The 25,131-nt window shown below is 42.5% G+C and overlaps 1 protein-coding gene across 17 annotated transcripts in view; it reads right to left on the reverse strand.

The window, feature by feature from the left end:
* Positions 1–25,131, reverse strand: part of LOC118385994 (bromodomain adjacent to zinc finger domain protein 2B-like) — an 86,764-nt gene that overhangs the window by 48,244 nt on the left and 13,389 nt on the right. For 15 of the 17 annotated variants that reach the window (XM_035773305.2, XM_035773301.2, XM_035773300.2 and 12 more), the window contains exon 2: positions 23,024–23,067. The exons of the other annotated variants lie outside the window; for them this stretch is intronic. In XM_035773305.2, the coding sequence (XP_035629198.2) occupies positions 23,024–23,067 (44 nt within the window). The remainder of the gene's footprint in view (positions 1–23,023; positions 23,068–25,131) is intronic. 17 annotated transcript variants of the gene reach the window in all.

Genomic DNA, 25,131 nt, shown 5'->3' on the forward strand with positions numbered 1-25,131 from the left:
GAGGTACATGTCACGTCATGCATTCTCATTGCTCAGAGAAAACAGATGATATGTAGGACACGCCAATTTCCTAAGACCGTATAAGGTTTAGCCTATTCCTCAGCTTTCTTTTGGAATAGGGCAGTTTTCTCCTCTCCTGTCACCAATCAGTATGGGGAAAACACAGGATTACGATTCCAAATCCTGAAACCAAATAGTTGTCCCACAGTGAGACCGGAGAGGCCCTAGAAAATTCCAGATAAGACGAAGCATGATTAAGATAACATGGGCGGCAGCAGCGAAGTTGGGGCAAGGAGAGGCCAGCAGCCCAGTCACATTCTTCTAGCACAACAGGGAGTTCCACACTCAGGGAGACACTGGCTCGCCCAAGGCCGCCTCCAACACAACATCCAACTATACGTGGTGCTAACTGGTGGATAACTGAGGCCTTGGTTTTGTGAACTTTGTGTCCTACGATGCCAAAAACCTAAGGCTACAGTATCAAGGATGGTAGAAACGATCAGGAATGAGAAGGAGGGTTTGGCAGGGTGAATCAGACAGAGAGCAGTTTCAAGGATTGCAGACATGAGGGCTGGTGTGTAGAGTGCTGTGGCTGGGTGGCTTGTTTGAGTGGTGCAGGCTGGTAATTTGAGAGGCATGGAGGCACTCAGTGAACCTGCAGCAGAGCAGAGCAGAGCCATGGTCCTTGCTTCAGCACAATGGGAAGAAAGGAACCCTGGCTCGTCACAGCACACAACGACAACCCCCCACTCATCTCCAGCACACCGGCCATTCACCTTAATCTGTCAATCAACCTCACAGCACTATCTCTGCGTGGAAGTAGATTTTCACACTATTGCTATACATAAAGCAAATAAAAAAAACCTCTGAAGAAGCTAACCAAGCCAAAAGCATAGGCTTATTACCTTACCAAATCCTAAAGGGAGAAATAAAAGAGTCACGAATAACAGAAAAATGTGACATCAAAAGATATCTGCAAATGAGAGAGAGAAAAAATAAATACAATTTGAGAAGCCACATGAGTTTTTTCTTCTACACACTGGGTGTTGTTGGTCAGCTGACAGACAGTTTCTCACACGGCCATCTTTAAGCCAGTCATGCGGGAAATAAGGCACACATCTCAAGACACACAACCGAGGAAATAGTCTCAGAAGGTGGCTGCATTGTCATTTCTGCTCTCCGTTTTAAAGATATTATCGCCCGTGATTAGCATAATCTAATCACTTTTGTGAATTGACTTCTAATTACCAGGAGCGCATCTTCCCACAATTAACCCTAGCGAAGCACACAGCCCGTTGTTCTTTTTACTAATACAAAACTGACAGCCCATTTTTAAAAAGGCTACCACTACAAACAACTGATAGAGAAGCATTATGCAAAGAAAAAATGTATTCCAATGAAACGGAATAGCTATTCTGTATGCCCATTAAAATCTAGCCTACTGTGTTGTGCTTTCCCTACTGTGTCAGTTAAGAGTCTAATATAATCACTTAGCCCTTTCACTGACGGAAATGCAAAGACTGCATGTTGCTCATTATAAAAACGTCTTTCAAGCTGCTTTCTGCATTTTGGAAATTGGTTTAGCCTTCATCTCAACATGCTGCCTAGGCCTATATCATAAATTAAACTCCAGCCATATAGATAGGCCTACCTAGAAAAGAAAACGTGCTTAGCATTAGGCTAGCAATACCTTTAAAGTTGCTTCTATGATTCATCTCCACAACACACACCACTCAAAAACATTGTATGTAATTATGAAAGAGAACTCATTTCAACCAACATGCCTCTTTGGTCTTTTAGTCTTGAAATCATTTGTGTATCATTTATGTTTTTGAGTGTTGCAGAGTAATTATTTTGAGACATATAACCCTGCGTAACCTTAAACTAAACCCATTTCCTTAATGTGGGAAATGTGCATTTATAATCAAGCGGGTAACACTCCAGAGAGCCGTCTGTAACAACAGAAACGGGCCAGAAAAATACCTTGCACAGGGATATTTCATCCCTGCATGAATAGAACAGCCTTAAAGAATACACCGTCTGATTTAATAGAGCTTGATTGGAATAAAAAGCAAAATCGCACAGAAAACTCTGATCATTACACCTTCTGCAGGCGATCCTTTCAGAACCTTGAATAAAATACATGCGGGTCTGTGAAAGCGCAGTCAGTAGTCCTTCATTCCTATTAGGAATTCCTACGTGCAGTACAATCCATTACAGCAGAGTATAAAACGGAAATAAAAATCACACATGCAACTTTGTTGCGTTGTACTAATAAGTGTACACAGCAACAGATGGATAAACAAGCAGATACGATTCTCGCCAAACGTCTGTATGGTGTTGCCCAACTGATCTTTGTGATTGGTCACGCCTCAGCCTGTTATCTTGCATCGGATCAAAGAAATCAAAAAGGGAATAGACTAATAGGCAATACAACTTGGACGCTCAATAAATATGCTAGTGTAGCGACTATTACCACTGTTTTTCATTCCGAAGGAAATCAATTAGGGGAAACAAGTGGTGTGTCCTTATGATGTTTGTGGACAAAAAAGTCACACAGTGAAGTAATTTGTATTCAGCTGTGATGAATAAAATGGAGTGTTTCACATTTGGCCTAATTTCTACTTTGTATGAGAGACACTTAAATCCCAATCCCAGGTTAGCCGGGGGCTTTGCCCAGGACTCAGTGTAAAATGACCATTTAGAAGCCGTGAACGTTGCAATGTGAACATCTAAAGCGTCTCTGAGAGCAAACATTATCGTTTAAGTAAACACAAAAAAAGTAGCCCAAGTATCCCAATACAGCTGGAAGGAGTCGAGGCAAGAGTCAAGACTTTAAAGATGTGTAAATAACGGGACATTAAACGAATGGGAAACTATGCATTGTGTTCTTGGTGAGGGTTTAAATATCTGGATGTAAAGATTTTTTTTTTTTTTTTTTTTTTAATTAGGTTTTTCCAATTCGAAATTAACCGCCACAACGATCCCATTGGTACAATCACCCCACCAATTAGGCTGTGAATTGGCATTCACTATTAAATAGCCGCAAAAAAACATATTCACACCCCTTGACTTATTCCACATTTTGTTGTGTTACAAAGTGGGACTAAAATAGATTTCCTTGACATGTTTGTGTCAATGATACACAAAATACTCTGTCAAAGTGGAAGGACATTTTACATTTCTAAAAAAAAAATCTATGAAAAACAAAAAACGAATATATCTTGTATAGATAGATAAGTATTCAATCTAGGATTTTGCCTGTGCTTAGCTCAATTCTGTTTATTTTTTTATCCTGAAGAATTCCCCAATCTTTAACAATTACAAGCGAACCCATAACATGATGCAGCCACCACTACGCTTGAAAATATGGAGAGTGGTACTCAGTAATGTGTTGTATTGGATTTTTTGCAATATTTCATTAGCGGCTTGTTGCAAACAGGATGCATGTTTTCAAGTCGATTTAAGTCCACTCAGAAAGTCTCTGTCTTCTTGGTAAGCAACTCCAGTGTAGTTTTGGCCTTGTGTTTTAGGTTATCGTCCTGCTGAAAGGTGAATTAATTTCACTGTGTCTGGTGGAAAGCAGACAACCAGGTTTTCCTCTAGGATTTTGCCTGATCCTAGCTCTATTCTGTGTATTTGTATTTTTTTAAAACCTCCCTAGTCTTTGCCGATACCAAGCATACCCATAACATGATGCAGCCACCATCATGCTTGAAAATATGAAGAGTGGTACACTTTGTTGCGTTGGATTTGTCACAAACAGGCTTCCTTCTTCTCAACCCGTCATTTAGGTTAGTATTCTGGAGTAACTACAATGATGTTGATCCATCCAAAGTTCTCCTATCACAGCCATTAAAACTCTAAAGTCACCATTGGCCTCATGGTGAAATCCGTGAGCGGTTTCCTTCCTCTCCAGCAACAGAGTTGTGAAGGACACATGTGATACACCATCTAAAGTGAAATTAATATTCAATGTCTGCTACCAATAGGTGCCTTTCTGTGCGAGGCATTGGAAAATCGTTGGAGTCCATGCAACTTATTATGCGACTTCTTAAACACATTTTTACTACTGATCATATTTAGACTTGCAATAACAAAGGGGTTGAACACTTATTGACTCGAGACATTTCAGCTTTGTATTTTTATTAAATTAGTAAAAAATATTGAAAAACATAATTCCACTTTGATATTAAGTGGTATTGTGTATGTAGGCCAGTGACCCCCAAAAAAATCTGTTTAATCAATTTTAAATTCAGGCCGTAACACAACAATATGTGGAAAAAGTAAAGGGGTATGAATACTTTGAAGGCACCATATGTAAACTGACAGTGGCTAGACAGTCAGGGTGCTCACCTCTCCCTCTGGTTGAGAGGAAAACATTGCAAAATGAATACCAGTGCATTATGGCCTAGGCCTATTGTTTATTTGCATTTTACAGTAAACCTATGATAACAGTAGCGGTTACGCTAATCTGTTGTCCTGCCACGTCTTCCTGTTCAAGAGCCAATCAGCAGCCTAGTTTGAGGCCATAGACAGTTGATTACAGTATCCTCTCCTGGCTCAAACAACTGAGCCAGTCCAGGCCATAAAGCGTTTTTTAGACAAGCAAAAGTTGCTGGCAGCTGATACCAAAGATCTCCCAAAAAATGTATGGGAAAATTGTTGGCTTCTCTGTCGGCCAAGCCAGAGAGAGATACTCCCAAAATGTATTGTAGGCTATGTACATTATGTGATCTGTCTGAAGACCTCTTACCAGTGTATGAACTCAATCACATACCTGGGACTATATGCACAAATCATCTCAAAGGAGGGCTGATCTAGGATCAGGTCCCAAACTGTCAAATAAAATAAAATGTTGGTCACATACACATATTTAGCAGATGTTATTGCGGGTGTAGCGAACTGCTTGTGTCCATGGTCATTTCCATGTAAATGGACCCATGAGCACCAACATGTGAAATTTATAGGAGCGTATCAAAATTGGGTGTCAAATGAAACCTAAGAGTCGATATCTTTGAGAAATTAAAGGCATATATAAAAACTAAAAGAAATGTCCTCTCACTCTCAACTGCATTTATTTTCAGCAAACTTAACATGTGTAAATATTTGTATGAACATAAGAGTCAGACAAACTGAACAAGTTCCACAGACATGTGACCAACAGAAATGGAATAATGTGTCCCTGAACAAAAAGGTGTGGGATGGGGGGGGTCAAAATCAAAAGTAGTCAGTCAGTAGCTGGTGTGGCCACCAGCTGCATTAAGTACTGCAGTGCATCTCCTCCTCATGGACTGCACCAGATTTGCCAGTTCTTGCTTTGAGAGGTTACCCCACCTGCAAGTTACCGCACATTTCTGGGGGGGTGGGGGGGGACAGCCCTAGCCCTCACCCTCTGATCCAGCATGTCCCAGACGTGCTCAATGGGATTGAGATCCAGGCACTTCGCTGGCCATGGCAGGAACACTGACATTCCTGTCTTGCAGGAAATCACTCACAGAACGAGCAGTATGGCTGGTGGCATTGTCATGGTGGAGAGTCATGTCATGATGAGCCTGCAGGAAGGGTACCACATGAGGGAGGAGGATGTCTTCCCTGTAACGCACAGCGTTGAGATTGCCTGCAATGACAACAAGCTCAGTCCAACCCTCCACCACCAAATTGCTCCCGCTCCAGAGTACAGGCCTCGGTGTAACGCTCATTCCTTCGACGATAAACGCAAATCCGACCATCACCCCTGGTGCGACTCGTCAGCGAAGAGCACTTTTGCCAGTCCTGTCTGGTCCAGCGACGGTGGGTTTGTGACCATAGGCGACGTTGTTGCCGGTGATGTCTGTGAGGACCTGTCTTACAACAGGCCTACAAGCCCTCAGTCCAGCCTTGCGGACAGTCTGAGCCCTGATGGAGGGATTGTGCGTACCTGGTGTAACTCGGGCAGTTGTTGTTGCCATCCTGCACGTGTCCCGCAGGTGTGATGTTCAGATGTACTGAACCTTTGCAGGTTGTTATACGTGGTCTGCCACTGCGAGGACGATCAGCTGTCCGTCCTGTCTCTCTGTAGCTCTGTCTTAGGCGTCTCACAGTACGGACACTGCAAGTTATTGGCCACATCCCTGGCCACATCTGCAGTCCTCATTCCTCCTTGCAGCATGCCCTAAGGCATGTTCACGCAGATGAGGGACCCTGGGCATCTTTCTTTTGGTGTTTTTCAGAGTCAGTAGAAAGGCCTCTTTAGTGTCTTAAGTTTTCATAACCGTGACCTTAATTGGGGCGGCAGGTTAGCCTAGTGATTAGAGCGTTGCAAGTTCAAATCCCCGAGCTGACACGGTACAAATCTGTCGTTCTGCCCCTGAACAGGCAGTTAACCCGCTGTTCCTAGGCCGTCATTGAAAATAAGAATTTGTTCTTAACGGACTTGCCTAGTTAAATATAAGGTTAAAAAACAAATATATATATATTTAAATTGCCTACCGTCTGTAAGCTGTTAGTGTCTTAACGGCTGTTCCATAGGTGCATGTTCATTAATTGTTAATGGTTCATTGAACAAGCATGGGAAACAGTGTTTAAACCCTTTACAGTGAAGTTATTTGTATTTTTACTTATTATCTTTAAAGATAATGCCAGGGAAAAAATGACATTTCTTTTTTTTTGCTGAGTTTACATTTTTCAACCATTTTCCATCCCAAAAATTAGGAATAAGCAAAGGCTTTGATTTCTGATCAAACAGATGGAAAAGGGGTTTTAAAAACATTTACCAGAAAAGTCAAAAAGGTCATTAGAAATATATCAAAACACAATAATGTTGAAGTAAAAGTCTCCTGCCATCTAATATCATTACGTATTTAGTTTGAGAAATGTTTCTGCCTTCTGTAAGTTTAAGAAACACTGCCTCCGTTATCAAAACCACACATATCTTTAAGATACTTTCTAATTTCTCTCCTCATGAGGATAATGAAAGTTCACAGAAGTAACAAGTAGACCTATCAATTAGTGTTTTTACTGATACATCTGTCTATGAATTATTAAGTGATTAAAACTCAATGTCTGCAAATGAATTGGCTACGCTGGGAAATCATAGTCACAAACCACAGTTAGGTTCATAGTACATTAAAGAAATGTATGTACTGTGTATGTAATGTATTGTTCAGTGTAAAGAAGAGTATAGGTCCTAGTTCAGTACAGTACACAGAGTATACTTGAGTTGAATACACTATAATGTACTCTACTGAATTCTAAGGTTCTGTGCTGTACTCTGAGCACTACTGTGCTGTAATTTGATGTCCAGATGTGGCCTGGACCAACCAAATTTAGTCTTGTTTGGGGGCAGAGCTCATTAAAATAATTGCCCGTACGTAGAATAATACCCAAATATGCAACAGGAGGATATTGCATATTACTACCTTTGTGTACCTGTTTAGGATACATCACCATGAAGAGAATGGCATTCTGTATTTATGTGTAGTACAGATCAAAATATACTTTTTTTCTAAGTCAATGTGTCATGTCATAGCTGACACCCCATTCTTTCTACAGAAATCGTCAAAATCTAAATTCGGAGCCGATATTTAAGAGCTTTTGGAAGACGTGGACACAAAAATCCGCAAAGTTGTTCCAGTAAATGTGTTTTTGTAAAAGTGTAAATTCTTAAAAGTAGTCCTTGAGCATAGAGTTGTGTGGTTTGTTAAACTTTGATTTCAAAGGTTTGTGTTTTGCATACATCTCACACAATTCCGTTACCATTTCCACCATATAATCTTATGATCTTAAAGACATAACTGATACAAAACTCCTACTCTGAGCCGCTTTGTAGATATGGGCCCTGGCCTGCATAGCTACAGATGTCCCAGTTTGATTAATCTATATAATTTAGAGAAGGAAAGAGTCAGGGCATTGCCTTGGTGGTACCTCACACCTGTCAAAGACAGATGTTACGTGTAAATCAACTTGAACCTCCAAACCAACACCCCCCGCTGTAAAGCATCACAGAGACAGCTGAACTTTATTTGGCAACCAGAGATGTTAAAGGAAAGAAAAGCATTGCTCTTTTTTCAACAAATAGGGGATTCCTCAACACCAAAAGTGGAAATGGGTAACAATAATTTACTCCAGGACACTCTAAAAATAGATAAAAACGACATCGAAATTATGATGGACCTATATGTTTTCAACTGCCCTTTTTCTGCTTTTGACAAACAAATCGGTCCGGGGAGAGAGAAAAAAAAAAATCTGCGTGGCCCTCGAGCCTAAACGATTGTCCGCCGCTGCTCAATCACAGATACAAACTTGAACAGGAAATAGACTTGTTAGGATACATCAATAAAATAATAAAACAGTTAGGGCAGTGTTAATGCTATGCAGGGCCTATCCATTCAAATAGCTAGGCCAAGCAAATGTTGGTACAAAGACCGATCAGGAGATAAACCAGACTATCATTAACTACCACTGAGAAACACAGAGAATGTGTTCAAGCAACAGCTGATCAGATCACTGTAGGACGAGCTGCTATAAAAGACAAATCAAATTTGAGAGCGGATTTGGAATAGGGTGCTTTTTCCAGGTTATTTTGACACGCAAAACAGAAAGCAGAAACCAGGCTGCTGCCGTCACTGCACTGCACTTCCTGATCTGTAAAGCAGAGAGGTTGCTGTACACCTTTCAGTCATCAGGCCACAGCAAAAAGAAAATCACCCAAAACATTTTATTTTTATTTTTTTTAAACACGCCATTATGTGAGCTCTCCAATATCCCGGATTCCATTCGTCTCCGGACGAGAGCCAGCGAGTCATGTGGCGCATGCAACCTCTGTCTGCAGTGTGTTTCTGGTAGCCATTAAAACGAAAGGTTAATCAGACAGTGGTGTCAGAACCTTACAGGTAATACTATGAACCATTATCATCTGTAGTGAATTTCTCAAGCTTGATCCCATACTTAGCTGTGTTTTACAATAACATAGGCCTGGTGGTCTGATTATATTTTCCCGGTCATGCTGTTCAGGTTCTCAAATAAAAATAGACCGTCGTATTTCAAAATAATTTATTCCTTACAGAAGGAAAAACAAAGTACAAAAGATTGGAGACTGAAAGGGGAAGCAGCAGAGAACAGAGAGTTGATTTTAATATTGCTCCAAAACACCTGAAAGTCATAGGAGAGTTAACAGTGAGGCGCATGTGTGTGCGCAGCTGTGGCTTTTTACACAGTGTATTCAGGGCTGAAAGAGTCACTTGGGATACTCAAGACTATTTTTATTTTGATGAATGTGCAGAGAAAATAACTAATTTCCTGTCTGCCTCTGAGCCATCTTCAAAAAAATTAATTAATTAAATTTTTAAAAAGCGCTTGTCTCTGCTAAACTAACATTGCCATCATCCCAGTATGCATCTCTGGGTCTCAGTGCTCTAATTCATATCCTAGCTAAAATGTGTAGCCTAATACAACTCTCTAGTGTTGGGCACTGCTGAACGCTCTACCGGCTTAGAAGGCTATAAAATGTCCATCTTAATATTTCATACGGTAGATCTGAATTCAGCCTTCTTCTTGTCTTGAATTCTTTATCCAACATTGTCAGATTCAGCTTCATCAAACTAGAACTACAAATGTCAAGGATTCATTGGAATTGGCAAAAATAAATCAATCACAAGGACTTGGTCCTTTGCAAGCAGAGGGACAACATAAAAACAGCCTACTTCAGATCAATAGAACATGACAAACGATGTCTGTAAATCATAAATACTCACAGCTCTACTATAGGCCAATAAACCTTTACGTAGTTGCTTGTGAGCGATGCAAATCCAAAAAGCTTGTTTTTACCTTGACAGAGGCATGTTACTAAACCTGTTTAAAGCGGTGCTGCCTGATGGCATAATGATATGTTTGGCTGTGGACTTGGACAGAGCCCACAACTTCCCTCACATTACCAGATTTCTGAGAATGACGCTAAGGTGAGTAGGCCAATCTAGCCCATTCATTTCCACCCAACATCTCTGACTACTTCACTGCTCAGTCACAGCTCTGTAGACAGATAGTCACACGGTTTTCCAGGTTAGACCTCGAAAGTGGTCTGGGATTTCTGATATGCATGCTAGGTCTAGGTGATCTCAGGGTAGAGGTGGGCATGCTACACGTACACGGGAACACACACAGACGGTACACACACACAAACGCACGCAAGAGCACACGCACCCTCTTACTTAGAGTGCACCCAACGCTCAACATTCACAGGACACCATCCTGGGGTAAGATGTCAAACTGCGGTGTGCTGACAGAGAGTGAAGGGCAGGCTGAAATGAATGAAGTGAATTCTCAGCGGGAGAGGCTCTGGCTGCTCAACACTCATTTGCATGCAAAAACATCAACTGGCACTCGTCTGTAACCTGTGACCACATAAAGCCTCACAATTCCTCTGAAGTCTCACTGCCCTCTCTGCCTTCCCTAATACTCCCCTTCACTATCAGGGCAAAACCCCCCATGTTAACCCTTTCCTTGCCACAGAATCTCAGTGCAGTCAGTCATCACAAGGTGAGGAATATTCATTTCCCAAAGGCTTCCATCTGAATTGGTACAGGGGAGATACTTTTACGTTGTCATAAAGATTTTCAATCTATGGACATGCCTAACCATAACAGCAAATGAAACCATAAATCAAAAAAATGGGCTAAATCGTGGAGTCGAGTCGACTAGGCCTACCTTTAAAACACACATTTTAAGTCCTACAGAAATTTGTGCCACCTTTACTAAGCAGACGAGCGACTTCACTATGTGTGTTTTGCTAGCAGGGCCAGGTTGATGGTGGATGGTGTGAAACAGAGCACCTTGCGCACACACACAGGAGTCGTGCTAATGGAAACTGCTCATCCACACACCCAGTTCCTGTTACAGCAGGCAAGTAGCACCTCACTAGGCAGTGCCCTCTGTGTGCTGTGTGCAGCAGGGCCTGAAACAGGGGAGGACAGATGCCTGACATCACAGGACAATCTCACCCTTAATACAGAAAGAAAATAACTACTCCCTCTTCAGTTCTAGGGTTTCACGTCGACAACAATATCTCGAGAGCAAACGACACATAGGCATAGACCTCTGCAGTCATTGGCTAGGCTACACTTAAAATGGGGGCTTGTATGGCAATATGAAATGGGCCTCGGTAGACTCAATTACTTTGACCACCTGTACTTAGAAATGCTATTTTTCAAGATGTTTCTTTGCCGTTGAGCTATAGCATTTTCCAAATATGAAGAATTTAATTTCTGACCGATTTTGAATGGGAACGTGAAACAATCAATTCATAGAGCACTTGTCAAAAATGGCACACTAAATAGGGTGTCGTTTGGGATGCGTTCTACGTCCTCTCATCTATGACAAGCAGTCGTGAGGCCTACTGGTGTGCCCGTCATCAGCTCCATGGCCAATATGTCCAGTCAGTGCTGTTATCATTCTCTCACCAAGGACACACCACGGCCTTCCCTAAACACCACATTAGCCCAGTCAATACTATTCAGCCCCGTTTTGCTTCTCCTATTGAGATACAACTCAGCTCAGTTAACCTTGAGCAATTGTACAAGGCTTACTGTAGGAGGGGAATTTGGCAGCGAGTGAATTTAACAAGGGCGAGTCACTTCTGCACTAGAGCTTTGGTTGATTCCTTTCCAATGTGGGTAAATGGATCTTGATGATATCCATTTCATTAGATTGCTCTTGTGGAGTGAGACAGGAGGAGACAGGAGTCAGCCCTGCTGCTTGGTTGCTGGCTGAGTCCGGTCATGCATTTGTAAATGTGAACGTAAAGTGGAGCGGGTCCAGCTAACTGGCAGGTTAATCCGTCTGTGAAAGCTGGGAGCTGAAAAACATCACAGCAGTGGGCCAGGACACTGTACTGCATCAGCATTAAACTCACAATTTTAAATGCTGTTTCACCCCTATTGACAAATCGTCAATATAGGCTAATGTGTATTCTGCCCTACAAAAGCAAAGTGCAGTAACTATGTAAAAAAATTTTTAAAAAAAAAAGTATTATTGCCAAATCTGATTAAAGTATTTTTCTGTCTAGACAGACAGCAATTTTGGGTTCATGAATTCTGAATCTGATCAACTGGCTTGTTCTTGTTTCAGGACTCTCAATACCATATTAATATGATAATATACCTGGCCATTACAACATATCAAAGATTTCTTGACCAAATTTGTAGTTACTGCACTTTGCCTTTACAGGGCGCATTTACACCAGATCTGTATCTAATGAAGAGATACACGTCTCCGCCTTAACAATGAGAGTCATCATCCCAAAGGCGGGAAGGCAGGCGAAAAACTTGTCCAAAATAAGCCCATAGAAACACGCAAGCCTTATTTTGGACAGAGTTTTGCGAGAGTGACAACTCTTGCTTCGCTTCTTCCTCTATGGTTTACACAGACACACACACCAAGCCCCTCCGCCTGCCTCCCACACCAACAAAGTTGAGAGATCACGTCTTCCTCTCTGACAAGCGGTTTCAACTCGCCATTTGCATTTGAGACTTGGTCCAACAGAACAATCGGTCATACGGAGACCAAAACACATTGAGACATTTTACTGTAACAGAGGAGAAGTTACCTTTTCTAACGATACCCTTTTTATGTCTCAACTACTCAAATTGCGCATAGAGCACACTACTAAAACGAGAGTATCAATTAACACTGATTCTGAAAGCATTTAAGCCAAAGGGTATTATGAGTTTAACAACATCTGAACAAAGTGGAAAGGCTAACCTGCTTTTCAAACAGTTGGAGACAGACAGAACGGTGTGTTCATAACAATACAACTGTTCAACCTTGTTAGCTAGCAAATAGATCCAAGTTGGCTAAACTTGAAATAGAAAACATTAGCTGGCTAACCACTAGCATGTGGGATTGAGAGATTGTTGATGAGACCTCTTCATTTTCTATCACCTCTAATGCCTGCTACAAGAAGTTAGTCATTATTAGTAATTGTGCATTATGAATGTAGATGAATTTGTAAAAAATAAAAATAAATTCATACACTTGAAAGCCTAATCAGTGACCATTGAGGGAGAAAAAAAATACAGGTTAAACTATTTTGATAATATAATACAATTATTAGTGGGTCTTATGGTTGTGGAAGGCTTATATTTAGCCACGGTATAACTTCACAAGCCTCGAATTCATTCCATTATTGCGGACTGTTTGAAATGCAATGGATTTGACCATTGAATTGTACAACTACGCTTATTTAGAGATAACATTATGTATATATCGATATAAAAACATTTTGTACAATTTTATGAATTGGCCAGAAGTATTATTATTATTTTAATAATAATTTTTAGGCCATACTGCATTAGTAGTAGCAATGTTTGATGACAAAATCAAAAAAAGGCCTGAGACATCTCACAGCTCACACAGAGACAACACTGGCACATCAACAGCCATGAAGAATGTTGTGATAATTGCATTGTTTAGGCTACTCTATAACCCGTTAGAAATGCATTCATACGCCACCGTGATATATATGGCCGAAAAGCCATACACAGAAACAGTTCCAAAAAGACAAACAGTCACACTCACACAGTGGCGGAATAAACACACAGGCCTAACTATTGATTCAGCACCATGGACAGTTACTGCGAGTCAGAGCAGAGGAAACAGCCGCGGTGCCCCCGCTATTTCAGTACCATGCTGAAACAAAGTGCCAATAGAAACAGTCGAACACAGCATCAAGTAATGTTAAAGAATAAGCAGCCCATTCAAAACTGTGCCATTCACAAGATCATTTGAAAACTAAGTCCATCCTTCAGTCCTTCATGAAATGGGTAATGCAGGGTCATTTGATTTTATATCCGAGAGAAGTACTTTCTCGATTGAGATCAAAGTCAAGGCTGACACTTGGGCCCGCCCAGTAGTTTTCCTGGAGTAAGTCTTGATCCTCTCAACTGAGTCAGCGGACACGGGAATAGTCAAGACCAGACAAGTAAGCAGATACAGTTGGTACATACAGTGGGGCAAAAAAGTATTTAGTCAGCCACCAATTGTGCAAGTTCTCCCACTTAAAGATGAGGCCTGTAATTTTCATCATAGGTACACTTCAACTATGAAAACAATCCATAAAATCACATTGCAGGATTTTTAATCAATTTATTTGCAAATATGGTGGAAAATAAGTATTTGGTCACCTACAAACAAGCAAGATTTCTGGCTCTCACAGACCTGTAACTTATTCTTTAAGAGGCTCCTCTGTCCTCCACTCGTTACCTGTATTAATGGCACCAGTTTAAACTTGTTATCAGTATAAAATACACCTGTCCACAACCTCAACCAGTCACACTCCAAACTCCACTATGGCTAAGACCAAAGAGCTGTCAAAGGACACCAGAAACAAAATTGTAGACCTGCACCAAGCTGGGAAGACTGAATCTGCAATAGGTAAGCAGCTTGGTTTGAAGAAATCAACTGTGGGAGCAATTATTAGGAAATGGAAGACATACAAGACAAGACCACTGATAATCTCCCTCGATCTGGGGATCCATGCAAGATCTCACCCCGTGGGGTCAAAATGATCACAAGAACGTTGAGCAAAAATCCCAGAACCACACGGGGGGACCTAGTGAATGACCTGCAGAGAGCTGGGACCAAAGTAACAAAGCCTACCATCAGTAACACACTGCGCTGCCAGGGACTCAAATCCTGCAGTGCCAGAAGTGTCCCCCTGCTTAAGCCAGTACATGTCCAGGCCCATCTGAAGTTTGCTAGAGAGCATTTGGATGATCCAGAAGAAGATTGGGAGAATGTCATATGGTCAGATGAAACCAAAATATAACTTTTTGGTATAAACTCAACTCGTCGTGTTTGGAGGACAAAGAATGCTGAGTTGCATCCAAAGAACACCATACCCACTGTGAAGCATGGGGGTGGAAACATCATGCTTTGGGGCTGTTTTTCTGCAAAGGGACCAGGACGACTGATCCGTGTAAAGGAAAGAATGAATGGGGCCATGTATCGTGAGATTGAGTGAATACCTCCTTCCATCAGCAAGGGCATTGAAGATGAAACATGGCTGGGTCTTTCAGCATGACAATGATCCCAAACACACCGCCCGGGCAACGAAGGAGTGGCTTCGTAAGAAGCATTTCAAGGTCCTGGAGTGGCCTAGCCAGTCTCCAGATCTCAACCCCATAGAAAACCTTTGGAGGGAGTTGAAAGTTTGTGTTGACCAGCAAGGAGATCTGTATGGAGGAATGGCCCAAAATACCAGCAACAGTGTGTAAAACCTTGAAGACTTACAGAAAATGTTTGATCTCTGTCATTGCCAACAAAAGGTATATAACAAATTCAGATAAACTTTTGTTATTGACCAAATACTTTTTTTCCACCATAATTTGCAAATAAATTCATTAAAAATCCCACAATGTGATTTTCTGGAATTTTTTTTCTCATTTTGTCTGTCATAGTTGAAGTGTACCTATGATGAAAATTACAGGCCTCTTCTTTTTAAGTGGGAGAACTTGCACAACTGGTGGCTGACAATACTTTTTTGCCCCACTGTACCTCTCATTCTGCCTCTTCTGCCGGAGAAAGTGGAGGTCGCCGGCCGGGCTCCAACCCTCAAAGTCAGACATGGAGTACAACACTGAGTTCAGTTTCAAAGATGGACCCATAGCTTTCCTTTAAACTTGAGAACGCAGAATTGTATCATTGTGCGATATTGTCTCTCTGCACTGCTGCTTGTTAAGCTGAAGGTCTACTCGTGTCCTCCATGTTAGGGTGGCTAGTGGCGCAGCGGTTTAAGGTATTGCATCTCAGCGCTAGGGGAGTCACTACAGACCCTGGTTTGATTCCAGGCCGTATGGAGTCCAATAGGGCGGCGCACAATTGGCCCAGCGTTGTCCGGATTAGGTTTTGGCCAGGGTAGGCAGTCATTGTAAATAAGAATTTGTTCTTAACTGACTTGCCTAGTTAAAGAAAAGGTTAAATAAAAATAAAAACATTTTTGAACTCGCCGTAGCTCGCAGCTGTAAAGTTGAGTCTTGGTGGCGCAGAGCTGACTTCGTAACACTGAATATGTCTCTTTGAAAGCAGTACTGGCCCAGGTGACGTCTTGGAGCTGAAGATGATGCAATCTCAGCAGTACAGCTTCTTGGTTTACTCACACCCAGTTATCCATGGATAACACTCATAATCGTTAGCCCTTCATTGCACCAATCCTGGCAGTGCTGGTGTTGGACACTGCACAACATTTAACTTCTTGTTGAAAGTTAGTCTTGAAAAGGGTAACGCTAACAAATTTGCCACCACATCCTCCTCGATAACACCTGCTACAGCCACTGGCATTGTGTGTGTGTGTGTGTGTGTGTCACACACACAAAACAAAAGCATGGGGAAACTAGGCTATTGCTCAAGGAGTCAGTAGCAACATGTCTAGGCCTTCTCTGAAAGCCTAAAAAGGCCCTCAGGGTTCCCCACTGATGTTTTTGAATATTTTAGTTTCACTCTGTCATTGAGGTTAGTAACTACAATGTTGTTAATACATGTTCTCCTATCGCAGCCATTACACTAACTGCTTTAGCGTTTCCTTCCTGGGTTAGGAAGGACGCCTGTATCTTTGTCGTGACTGGATGTATTGATACACCATCCAAAGTGGAATTAATATGTTCAATGTCTGCTTTTTTTTTAACCCATCTACCAATAGGTTCCCTTCTTTGCGAGGCATTAGGAAAACCTCCCTGGTCTTTGTGGTTGAAATTCCCTGCTCGACTGAGGGACCTTACAGATAATTGTATGTATGGGGAACTGAGATGAGATGGTCATTCAAAAGAAATCATGCTAAACACCATTATTGCACACAGAGTAAGTTCATGCAACTTATTATGTGACTTGTTAAGGGCTATATAAATACATTTGATTTGATTTAAGCAAATGATTACTCCTGAACTTATTTAGGCTTGCCATAACATAAAGACATTTCAAAAAACATAATTACACTATGGGTATTGTGTGTAGGTCAGTGACACAAAATCTCTATTTAATCTATTTTAAATTCAAGCAAGTAACAACCAAATGTGGAAAATGTCAAGGGGGTGAATACATTCTGAAGGCACTGTACAATGACGGCATCGGTCAACCATTCATTTGTACAACACATACATATTTGGTGGACTACACGAAAACCATAATATCCTTGCCTGGGAAAACAAGGCCAAATTAGCGAGAGCAACTTAACAACAGTGCAAATTAGCCGACATCTGGAGTGAATGACAAAAATCCCTCGAATCGTATTAATTGTGACCATGAGGGCAGGCAGGAAAGGGGAAACAACGCTTCTTCTTATTTGTCTGAAGGGTGCCATCTAAATCCAAACATTTCCTCCTGAATATTCAGGCCAAGTGAATACAATATTCATTTTGCTGCAGGAGAACAGTTGATGCATAACAATGAGACCGGCTAATGAAATCAACCATCAAGCTGAAATACATACATATTAAACCAGGGTCTCAGTGTCACTCGCTTTTTTCCCCTCCATGGTTTGTTCTTTTTCCTCATTTCTTTCCCTGACCTTTCAATATTTTTGTCTTTCCTTGAATTTGCTCTCAGCCAAGAGTGATTATTGCATTTTAATGACGGTTTTATTCTGGGCATGTACACATAATCTCTGACTGCGTCTGAGAAAGCTTGCATTTTCTGACAGTATTAAGGTTGTTTTCACAAACAATGCATAAAAATGAAGGTTAGACAAGAAAATCCATTACTTTAAATATCATAAATTGACTGTGGTTGCCATTCTACTAAACATCCGTTTGTGCTAAAAGAATGTAAGCTTACTTATGCAATTTACTTCATTTATAACATAGTGTTTAGGTCAATTAAAGAAGGCTAATCCATTGCAAAAAAAAAAAAAAAAAAAAAAAAGAGTTTATCATAATTGTTCAACCAAACAAATACAGGGAACCTAATTACGAACAGTGTTTCTCCTACGCTTTGGCAAGAAAAAGATGCCGGTGTTGACATTTTGATGTCCGTGTAAACACTTGCATTCACACGTGTATTTAGTCGAGGACGGGACCAATGGGAGTGAGAGAACCAAAGCGCTCAACAGATTTTTCCTACTGCATCTAGCATTTTGCTAGACTGGTTGGTTGAGAAGGCCTGACTAAAATAGCTGAACACTCGGCTACATTTTAGACAAAACAGGTAGCCTAGTAGTAAGTCATTAAATACAGGTCCCTCTCAGGGCCTCATCCTTACACAGCACCCACAACAATGCCCGTTCTGACTTCATATACAGATACTTCCCTTAAAAATGGCACATTCCTAGTAAACAAAGGGAGGGGTTAAGTGATCAAAGTGTGAGGCAGTGGTGGAAGGTCAGCCCCCACCAGCCAGCTGAAAGAGCTGATAGGGAAAACAGCCACCGTCCTCCAGTGCTGCCATTCCTCCTCCCTGACAAAGACTCCATCTGCCACTGAGCCATTCGCAGCCTCAGAGTCAGAATATCAATGATTCCCAACCATTCTGCAAGTCTAGCATTCACCTTGGTATCACCTCTACGCACGTCTGAGGCGCTGACGTTACAGATCTCCACTCTGTAGGCAGCAATGCACTGCAGTCAGCCAGCCCAGCACAGCACAGAGCAGAGCACAGCCTTCATCCAGCTAAGTGGCATTTATGCAGCTCCTGGTAGGAGAGCATTTTATTAGCATCGATATCGTTGGAGCCTTTCTAGATTGGTGTTCCAGGCCCTGCGAGATTTCCAACGCATCTGAATTCACACTCAAATAGTAATAAGAGGGGATTGGGGTCGGGAGGATTTAAATCATGCCAACGTAACGAGAGAGTGGAATGCTTTACCTGCAATTTACAGTGATTTCAGGGAACACTGTCTGTGTGAAAGGATTTTCATTTTGCAGTGCAAAGTGTGTGGTGTGCATTTTACCAGCCCTCTGAGGCAGTAAAGAGGGAGAGAGAAGGGGGGATCCCCTGGTCTCTGCTGAAGTACCAGTGCCAGCATTAAGAAGGCAGGCAGCTGGCCCTAACAACCCAATGATACTAAAGAAAATTCAATTTTCCCCTTCACCATCTGCACACGAAACCACAGAGAGGCACTTATGACCCTCCTCTGCTTCTATACCTCCCAGTGTAGACCATGCCAGAGCTGTTCCAAGACCCTGTCTTCCCTGACCTCTCACCCCCGAGGGGAAACATTGTGATTAGTTATAGTTTATTGACAACAAATTAGCCTCTGTGGTGGGCGCAGCTGGACCGGAGCTCATCCCTCAGCTTCAAATACCGATTCTGTAATTACTTCCCTCACGTTCTCAGTTATATATCTTATACCACTGCTTTTAACAAAGGGGAACTGCACACAAATCCAATCATGGCCAGAATGAGGCATGGAAATTCCCTGATGCCCAATTGCCTCAATGGGGCTGTTTCTCATGTCTACTCCTCACGGTCTCCAAGCCCGTCTCAACACGACTCAGAAGGAAAAAAAACACACTGGGCCCTGTACCAAGCACACGTTAGTCAAACTAAATGTTTCTACTGGCTTTGTTTCAAGTCGGCGATATCGTCGCCTGGGGGGCTCCTGAAATCAGGCCGGGTGTCTGTGCTGAACAACAGGGGGGATGGAAGGGTGAGGATGGAGGGGAGGGGGACGCAAAACACCCCGGGAATGGTGCGGCTGTGTACGCAGCAGAGGGCTTGAACACCGAACAGGGGGGGGGGTCAGTGGGATCTATCCTATCTGACAGCACTTAAAGCAGGCTGTAAGTGACCCCCTCCCTCCAACCTGATCCCTGTGGAGCACAGCCCCCCTGACCCCAGCCAGCAGAGACACAAATCCCCTGCATCCCTCCATCACCACCCTGGCCCTCCTGCAGTCATCCTCAGCCTGGCTGCTTTTAAAGCCCACTCATCCACCTAGGCCCGATGGCCTCCAAATGGCTCCTGTCCATCTGCAGATGGAGATGGCTCGCTGCAGATTATCTACAATCACTTGGCAAATTGAACGGCAGTGCGCTTCATTAAAAAAAGGTACATACTTTTCTGCTGTATTTGCCCTTCAGGAGACAAATATTCAGCTCCGTTTGCGCAAACATTAGCAGCGAGGCTTGCATACTCCACATTCACACAGGGGAGATGAACTGAGAGGTTGACACCCTTTTAAATGGACACGCGATATCTAACGTCTCTGCGGAAGGTCGCAGGATGAATTCATTCCGGGAACGCATTGGACTTCTCCCAATCTCCAAAGTGCATTAAAGCTGCTGGGGATATTGGTCCACCACACCACAGCACGTTTGTTGACAATTAGCAAGTTACAAGGTAGCGTAAAACAGAGGCGTTCAGTGCCGTATGAGGTTACAAGGCGTGTTGCATGCAAAATTCACAAGAGTCTAAAGCGCCACTGATGTCCCATAGACGTCGCCTTAGAGAGAACGGTCGGCACCAGCTCACATTTGTAGCACGGCATCTGGCGTGCTGCGTCAGGGATTGCCAAGAGCCTCGTCTACTAACGGCAAAATCATTTCAAATCATCAAAAAGTTTAAATCACATTTTATTTGGTTACATTCATGGTTTTGCACAGATGTTATTGCAGGATGTAGCGAAACGTTTCTCACGCTAGCATCCTTTTTCAAACCTCTTGATATGCTGAGAGGTCGAGAGTGCTCACAAACCTAACAGACTTTCCCCTTACAGCTCACTCGCTCAAAGATGACAATGAATCTATGGGTTTATTCTTAATATGAAGGTTTAACTGAATGAATGGCCTAGGTTAAAATGTTGGCATAAGCCACAGTGCGTAACCTAACTGGCATGTGAGCAAACAGCACTAAAATCAAAAAGGGGGGGGCGACGACAAAGTTTGGTTGGAGGATCCCAGCAGTATAATAACAGATCTGTAACCCATTAACATTCTGGCTGTAGGACAGGAGACACAGGCAGGGTGTCTGGGGTGGCTTCCTGGGCTGATGCAATCCATTTTGAAGTCCCTGCATCTCGCAGCCCGGCTGCCCACTGCTCGTGACCTTTAGGGTTTGGTCTCCTCTCCATGGACTTCGCCTGCTATTGACTGTCTGTCTGTGTCCCGAATGGCATCCTCTTCCCTTCACAGTGCACTACTGTTTTGACAAGGGCCAATAGGGCTCTGGTCCTTACACAAGGAATAGGGTGCCATTTGGGACATACCCTGTCATTCAAACACCACGCGGTCCCAATGGAATGGAGGTGGGGCTCCCTGCTTAAGAGGACTCCTTGGAATACACCTCGCCTTGACTACTCTTCCTGATCGCCATGAGTCCTACCTCACGACAGCTCTGTTCTGTCCAGGATGTCTTGAGATCTACGTAGGTTAATAACTGGTGTTGTAGTAGATTGATACCACCTAACAGTATCCCGTGCAGCGTTATGATTCAACTTTGACAGGAATTCTTTCATCACCATCTCTCTCGCCTCATCCTCCCCATCCCGTGGCCAAGGGAAGGGAGGAGGAGGAGCGGGGCTGAGGTGCCAGTATTTACTACCACATCATATTACACAGCCCCAGCAATCTGTTAGCCACTCAGGCCCGTCACAGAATACACCTTTTTCAAGCCACACTGTTAACCGTAGGAGGACATCAATATAAAAAAATTAAAAAGGAGGGATAGAAAAACTCCCTCCCCCATCTAACACACCCACGGGGGGCTGTAAAACACCAGTCGATAGGGCACCACCCCCTCTTCGCCTCTTCTGATCTACCCACTTCCCCCTCCAGTCTCCTCAGCAGTAAGAGCAGGAGGAGAGTCAGGCTTCTAGTTAAACTACAGGTTACTGATGACTTTAAATAAATCCTGGGAGGTTTCCATTACACACAACCTGGGCAGGATCAGAATCCGGGGTTGATGGGATTCCTCTCCTCATTTCCCGTTGCCATTCCAACTCTGTTTGTCCAGAACGCTGTGGGTGACCCGTCTCCTGGCAGGTCGCACACAAAGATTCTAACAGGCTTTTTCCTCATGATCACAAAGTGGCCCGATGCATGTCACCACACTTAGCTTTCAGCATATCGACTCCAGTAGAAAATAACATGTTGCCTATAGATACTTTGCATTGCCCTTTTACTTTCAACCCTCCACATTGCACATTTGAAATACTGCAGAGAAAGAAAAACAGGTCTGTGACATACTGTTTTGGATGAAAGTTTCTCACTGAAGACTGGAACAGTGAATGTTCCAGATAGAACAAGCCTTCGCTAGTAGCCCCGAGGTATGTCGGGCAGCTAAGTGGAAAGGAGAAGTCCAGCGATAACACTGTCCTGATATCAGTGACACACTAGATACCTGATACCACCTGATCTTTCTCTGACGGTTGAAAAACCAGTTCAGAAACCAATGACTTCCAAAATGCTGATGTATTTACAATAACACCACAGAGGTTTGCGTGATTCCGACATCGAAGGGCTTCGAGACGTTACTCAGGAGAGAAAAGTCAGACTGTCTGATAGGAGTGGAGCTGAAGCTTTCAGATCCCTCCTGACATCGTCTGGGGTGCAACACTACACAATTTACAGAGGCAGCCATGCAACCACTGTTCAAAGCTTCTGTATGCAAAGTGACTCACTTTCAAATTCAAAACAAAGTCAAAAGGACAGCTCAAACTCTACCAATTACCCCAATTTGGTTGACAGTAATTTATTTTAGAAATAGCCAAAAGTAAAAGAATGCTTCTTTTCATACATGTTATGAAACGTCGACATGCTAATTCTATGCAAGACGGCAAACTAATTAGAAATTCGCAAACTGAAAGCAAAGTGTAATGTAGCACAAACTAATTCCATTAAAGAGGACCTCGTTAAATCTAGGCCTAATTGGAAAAATCTCTAATCCTATACCTAAATAATGCTTTAAATTGAAGAGTTGTGCTTATCCAGTTAGCCTATCCTTTCATAAACTGATTTCTGGACACAATAATTACAACGGGGACTTCAAGACACAAACAGTAGGACCATATTGTTTACAGCTGCGATGGGTGATTAGAACGCAGCCAACGTGACCAAACACTTACTGTTCGAGAGGATCCTCAGCTCTGTGACATCACGGCTTTGCAAACTGAAAAAGAAGAAGACAACAGTCAGCTTAATTGCTTTATTTTATTGATTTATTCATTCACCACAATTCCTGCATGAAACTCCATTAAAATAAAATAAAAATGCTAATTTGGACAGGCTTATGGCCTGGGGGGTTGTACACCTTATGCATTCAAACGTCGGCTGGGAATCAAGGCCCTGCTGTTGCAACATGGTCATATAACAGAGCAAACAAAACAAAGACGGGTGTATTTCAAACAAGACAACAAATTTAAACTAAAATTGGAATACAACAGCATTTGCGTAAGCGCTTCCAAACACTTCTGGCGAGCCAGCAAACGTCTTATTTTCATTTAACGTTTCCATCTGTGTTTGTCTCAATTTGAACGTGAAGTAAACGAAGACTGCGTCAGTTTAACACCCGCTGTCAGCAGCAGACTTAAGCGCCAATGATTTACAGCCTTGACGCATCACTCAAATTCCCCATGTCCACAATGCTACCTGTCTACAGGACAACTGCAGGATCACACGGAGCCAAAGGAAAAGCAGCACAAACAATGAATGACAGCAAAAGGCCCAACATCAATGTTAGCGATCACATCAATGTTACAACAATGATTGCCATCATTTAAAAAGACTCAGTCTGTTTCTTTATATTAGACACATTTATTTTCAACATAAAAATGAAGAGGTGATGAACAACAAAGGCTTACTATACTAATCTTTCAGTGCTCCAGGAGTAGCCTACAAATCACAACAAACTATCACGACAAACTACTTTAAATTGGCAAGTATGGACACAGATTCCTGGTCCTGGACTAGCTAGGATTCATCTGAACCTAGGCCTGTGCCATATTACCTCAAACATGTCATTCACCTCTCGGTACACTTGATCAGGGCCAACTGTTGCTTTCTGGACAATCCTCTCAGTGAGCACAGAGCGAGGTAAACAGGATGCTGTTAAAACTGCACTTGTGCCTTTTCAGCTCAGGAGGCAATTTGCTCTGACTGCTGCTGCTGTGGATGCTATGCCATTTCCTTATTTCCCTATCCTAGCAGATGCTTCACTCAAAATGGCTTCAAGCTAATTATGGGTATCTTAGGAGTGTGCCTCTACCTTCATTCACTCAAAGGATGGGTATCATTCACACACTAATTAGAGAAACATGCCCCCTCCTGCTACGGCTTGGTGACAAATCCATCCGGATTCACCCTTTTGTCGATGGAGGACACATTCGGAGGATGACGATGTCCTCTTTTCGCTTCCTGTTTAGCATAACCTACCAGTACCTAACAGCATCTCAGGTTACACACCATAGAGCCTAGGCTAATAGTAAGGTTTGACTGCCTGTAAACTCAGCGAAGAGAATAGTCATTGCGCCAAACCAAGCCATCCCATTAGTCGTCCATCTACAGTGAGGTTTATGGAGATTAAAAGCAGATGGAAAGAAGAGAAAAAAAAAAACATAGAAGAAAAGTCATGTTGACCCGTAGCCTATGAGAAAAACATAAGCCTAGGACTTGATACAAGTCATTAGCCTAAGTGGTCTTGAATCATACTTTGTGGACATTGACCGACGGGACTAAGGAATGCATAGGCATTGGATGGGCTACGGTGCTGGTTAAGAAAACCTGACAATTCTTGAATAAATGGGCTACAGGCCAAAACTGAGGCCCTTGCAAAAGGTTTAAACAAAGTATGAGCTTATTCACAGAGTAAGTGGGACATTGCATGTCATTTCAGCAAGCCATGACACCCACCATGTCAGATTGTTCTGAAATCCTTTCTGTAGTTAGAAACAGATAATATTAGCATTCCTGAAACATTTTGTTAAAATATACATTTGAGCTAAGAAATTAAGCTAATTGATTGCACCCAAAATAGCCATCTTCATTTATAGGACTCATATAATCTTCAATAAATATAGTACATAACATCCAATTTTGACCATCATTCTTTGTAACAATGAAAAGTCATGCCTGCAGTAATGAACACCACTGGGGGTAGAGGTAGAGTGGGCAGCTTGCCACCAGGGGCTCCCAGTCGGAGTCGCTATCACTGTGAAAGAAAACATAAAAAATATTT

Source organism: Oncorhynchus keta, chromosome 7, assembly GCF_023373465.1.
Source record: "Oncorhynchus keta strain PuntledgeMale-10-30-2019 chromosome 7, Oket_V2, whole genome shotgun sequence".
NCBI lineage: Eukaryota > Metazoa > Chordata > Actinopteri > Salmoniformes > Salmonidae > Oncorhynchus > Oncorhynchus keta.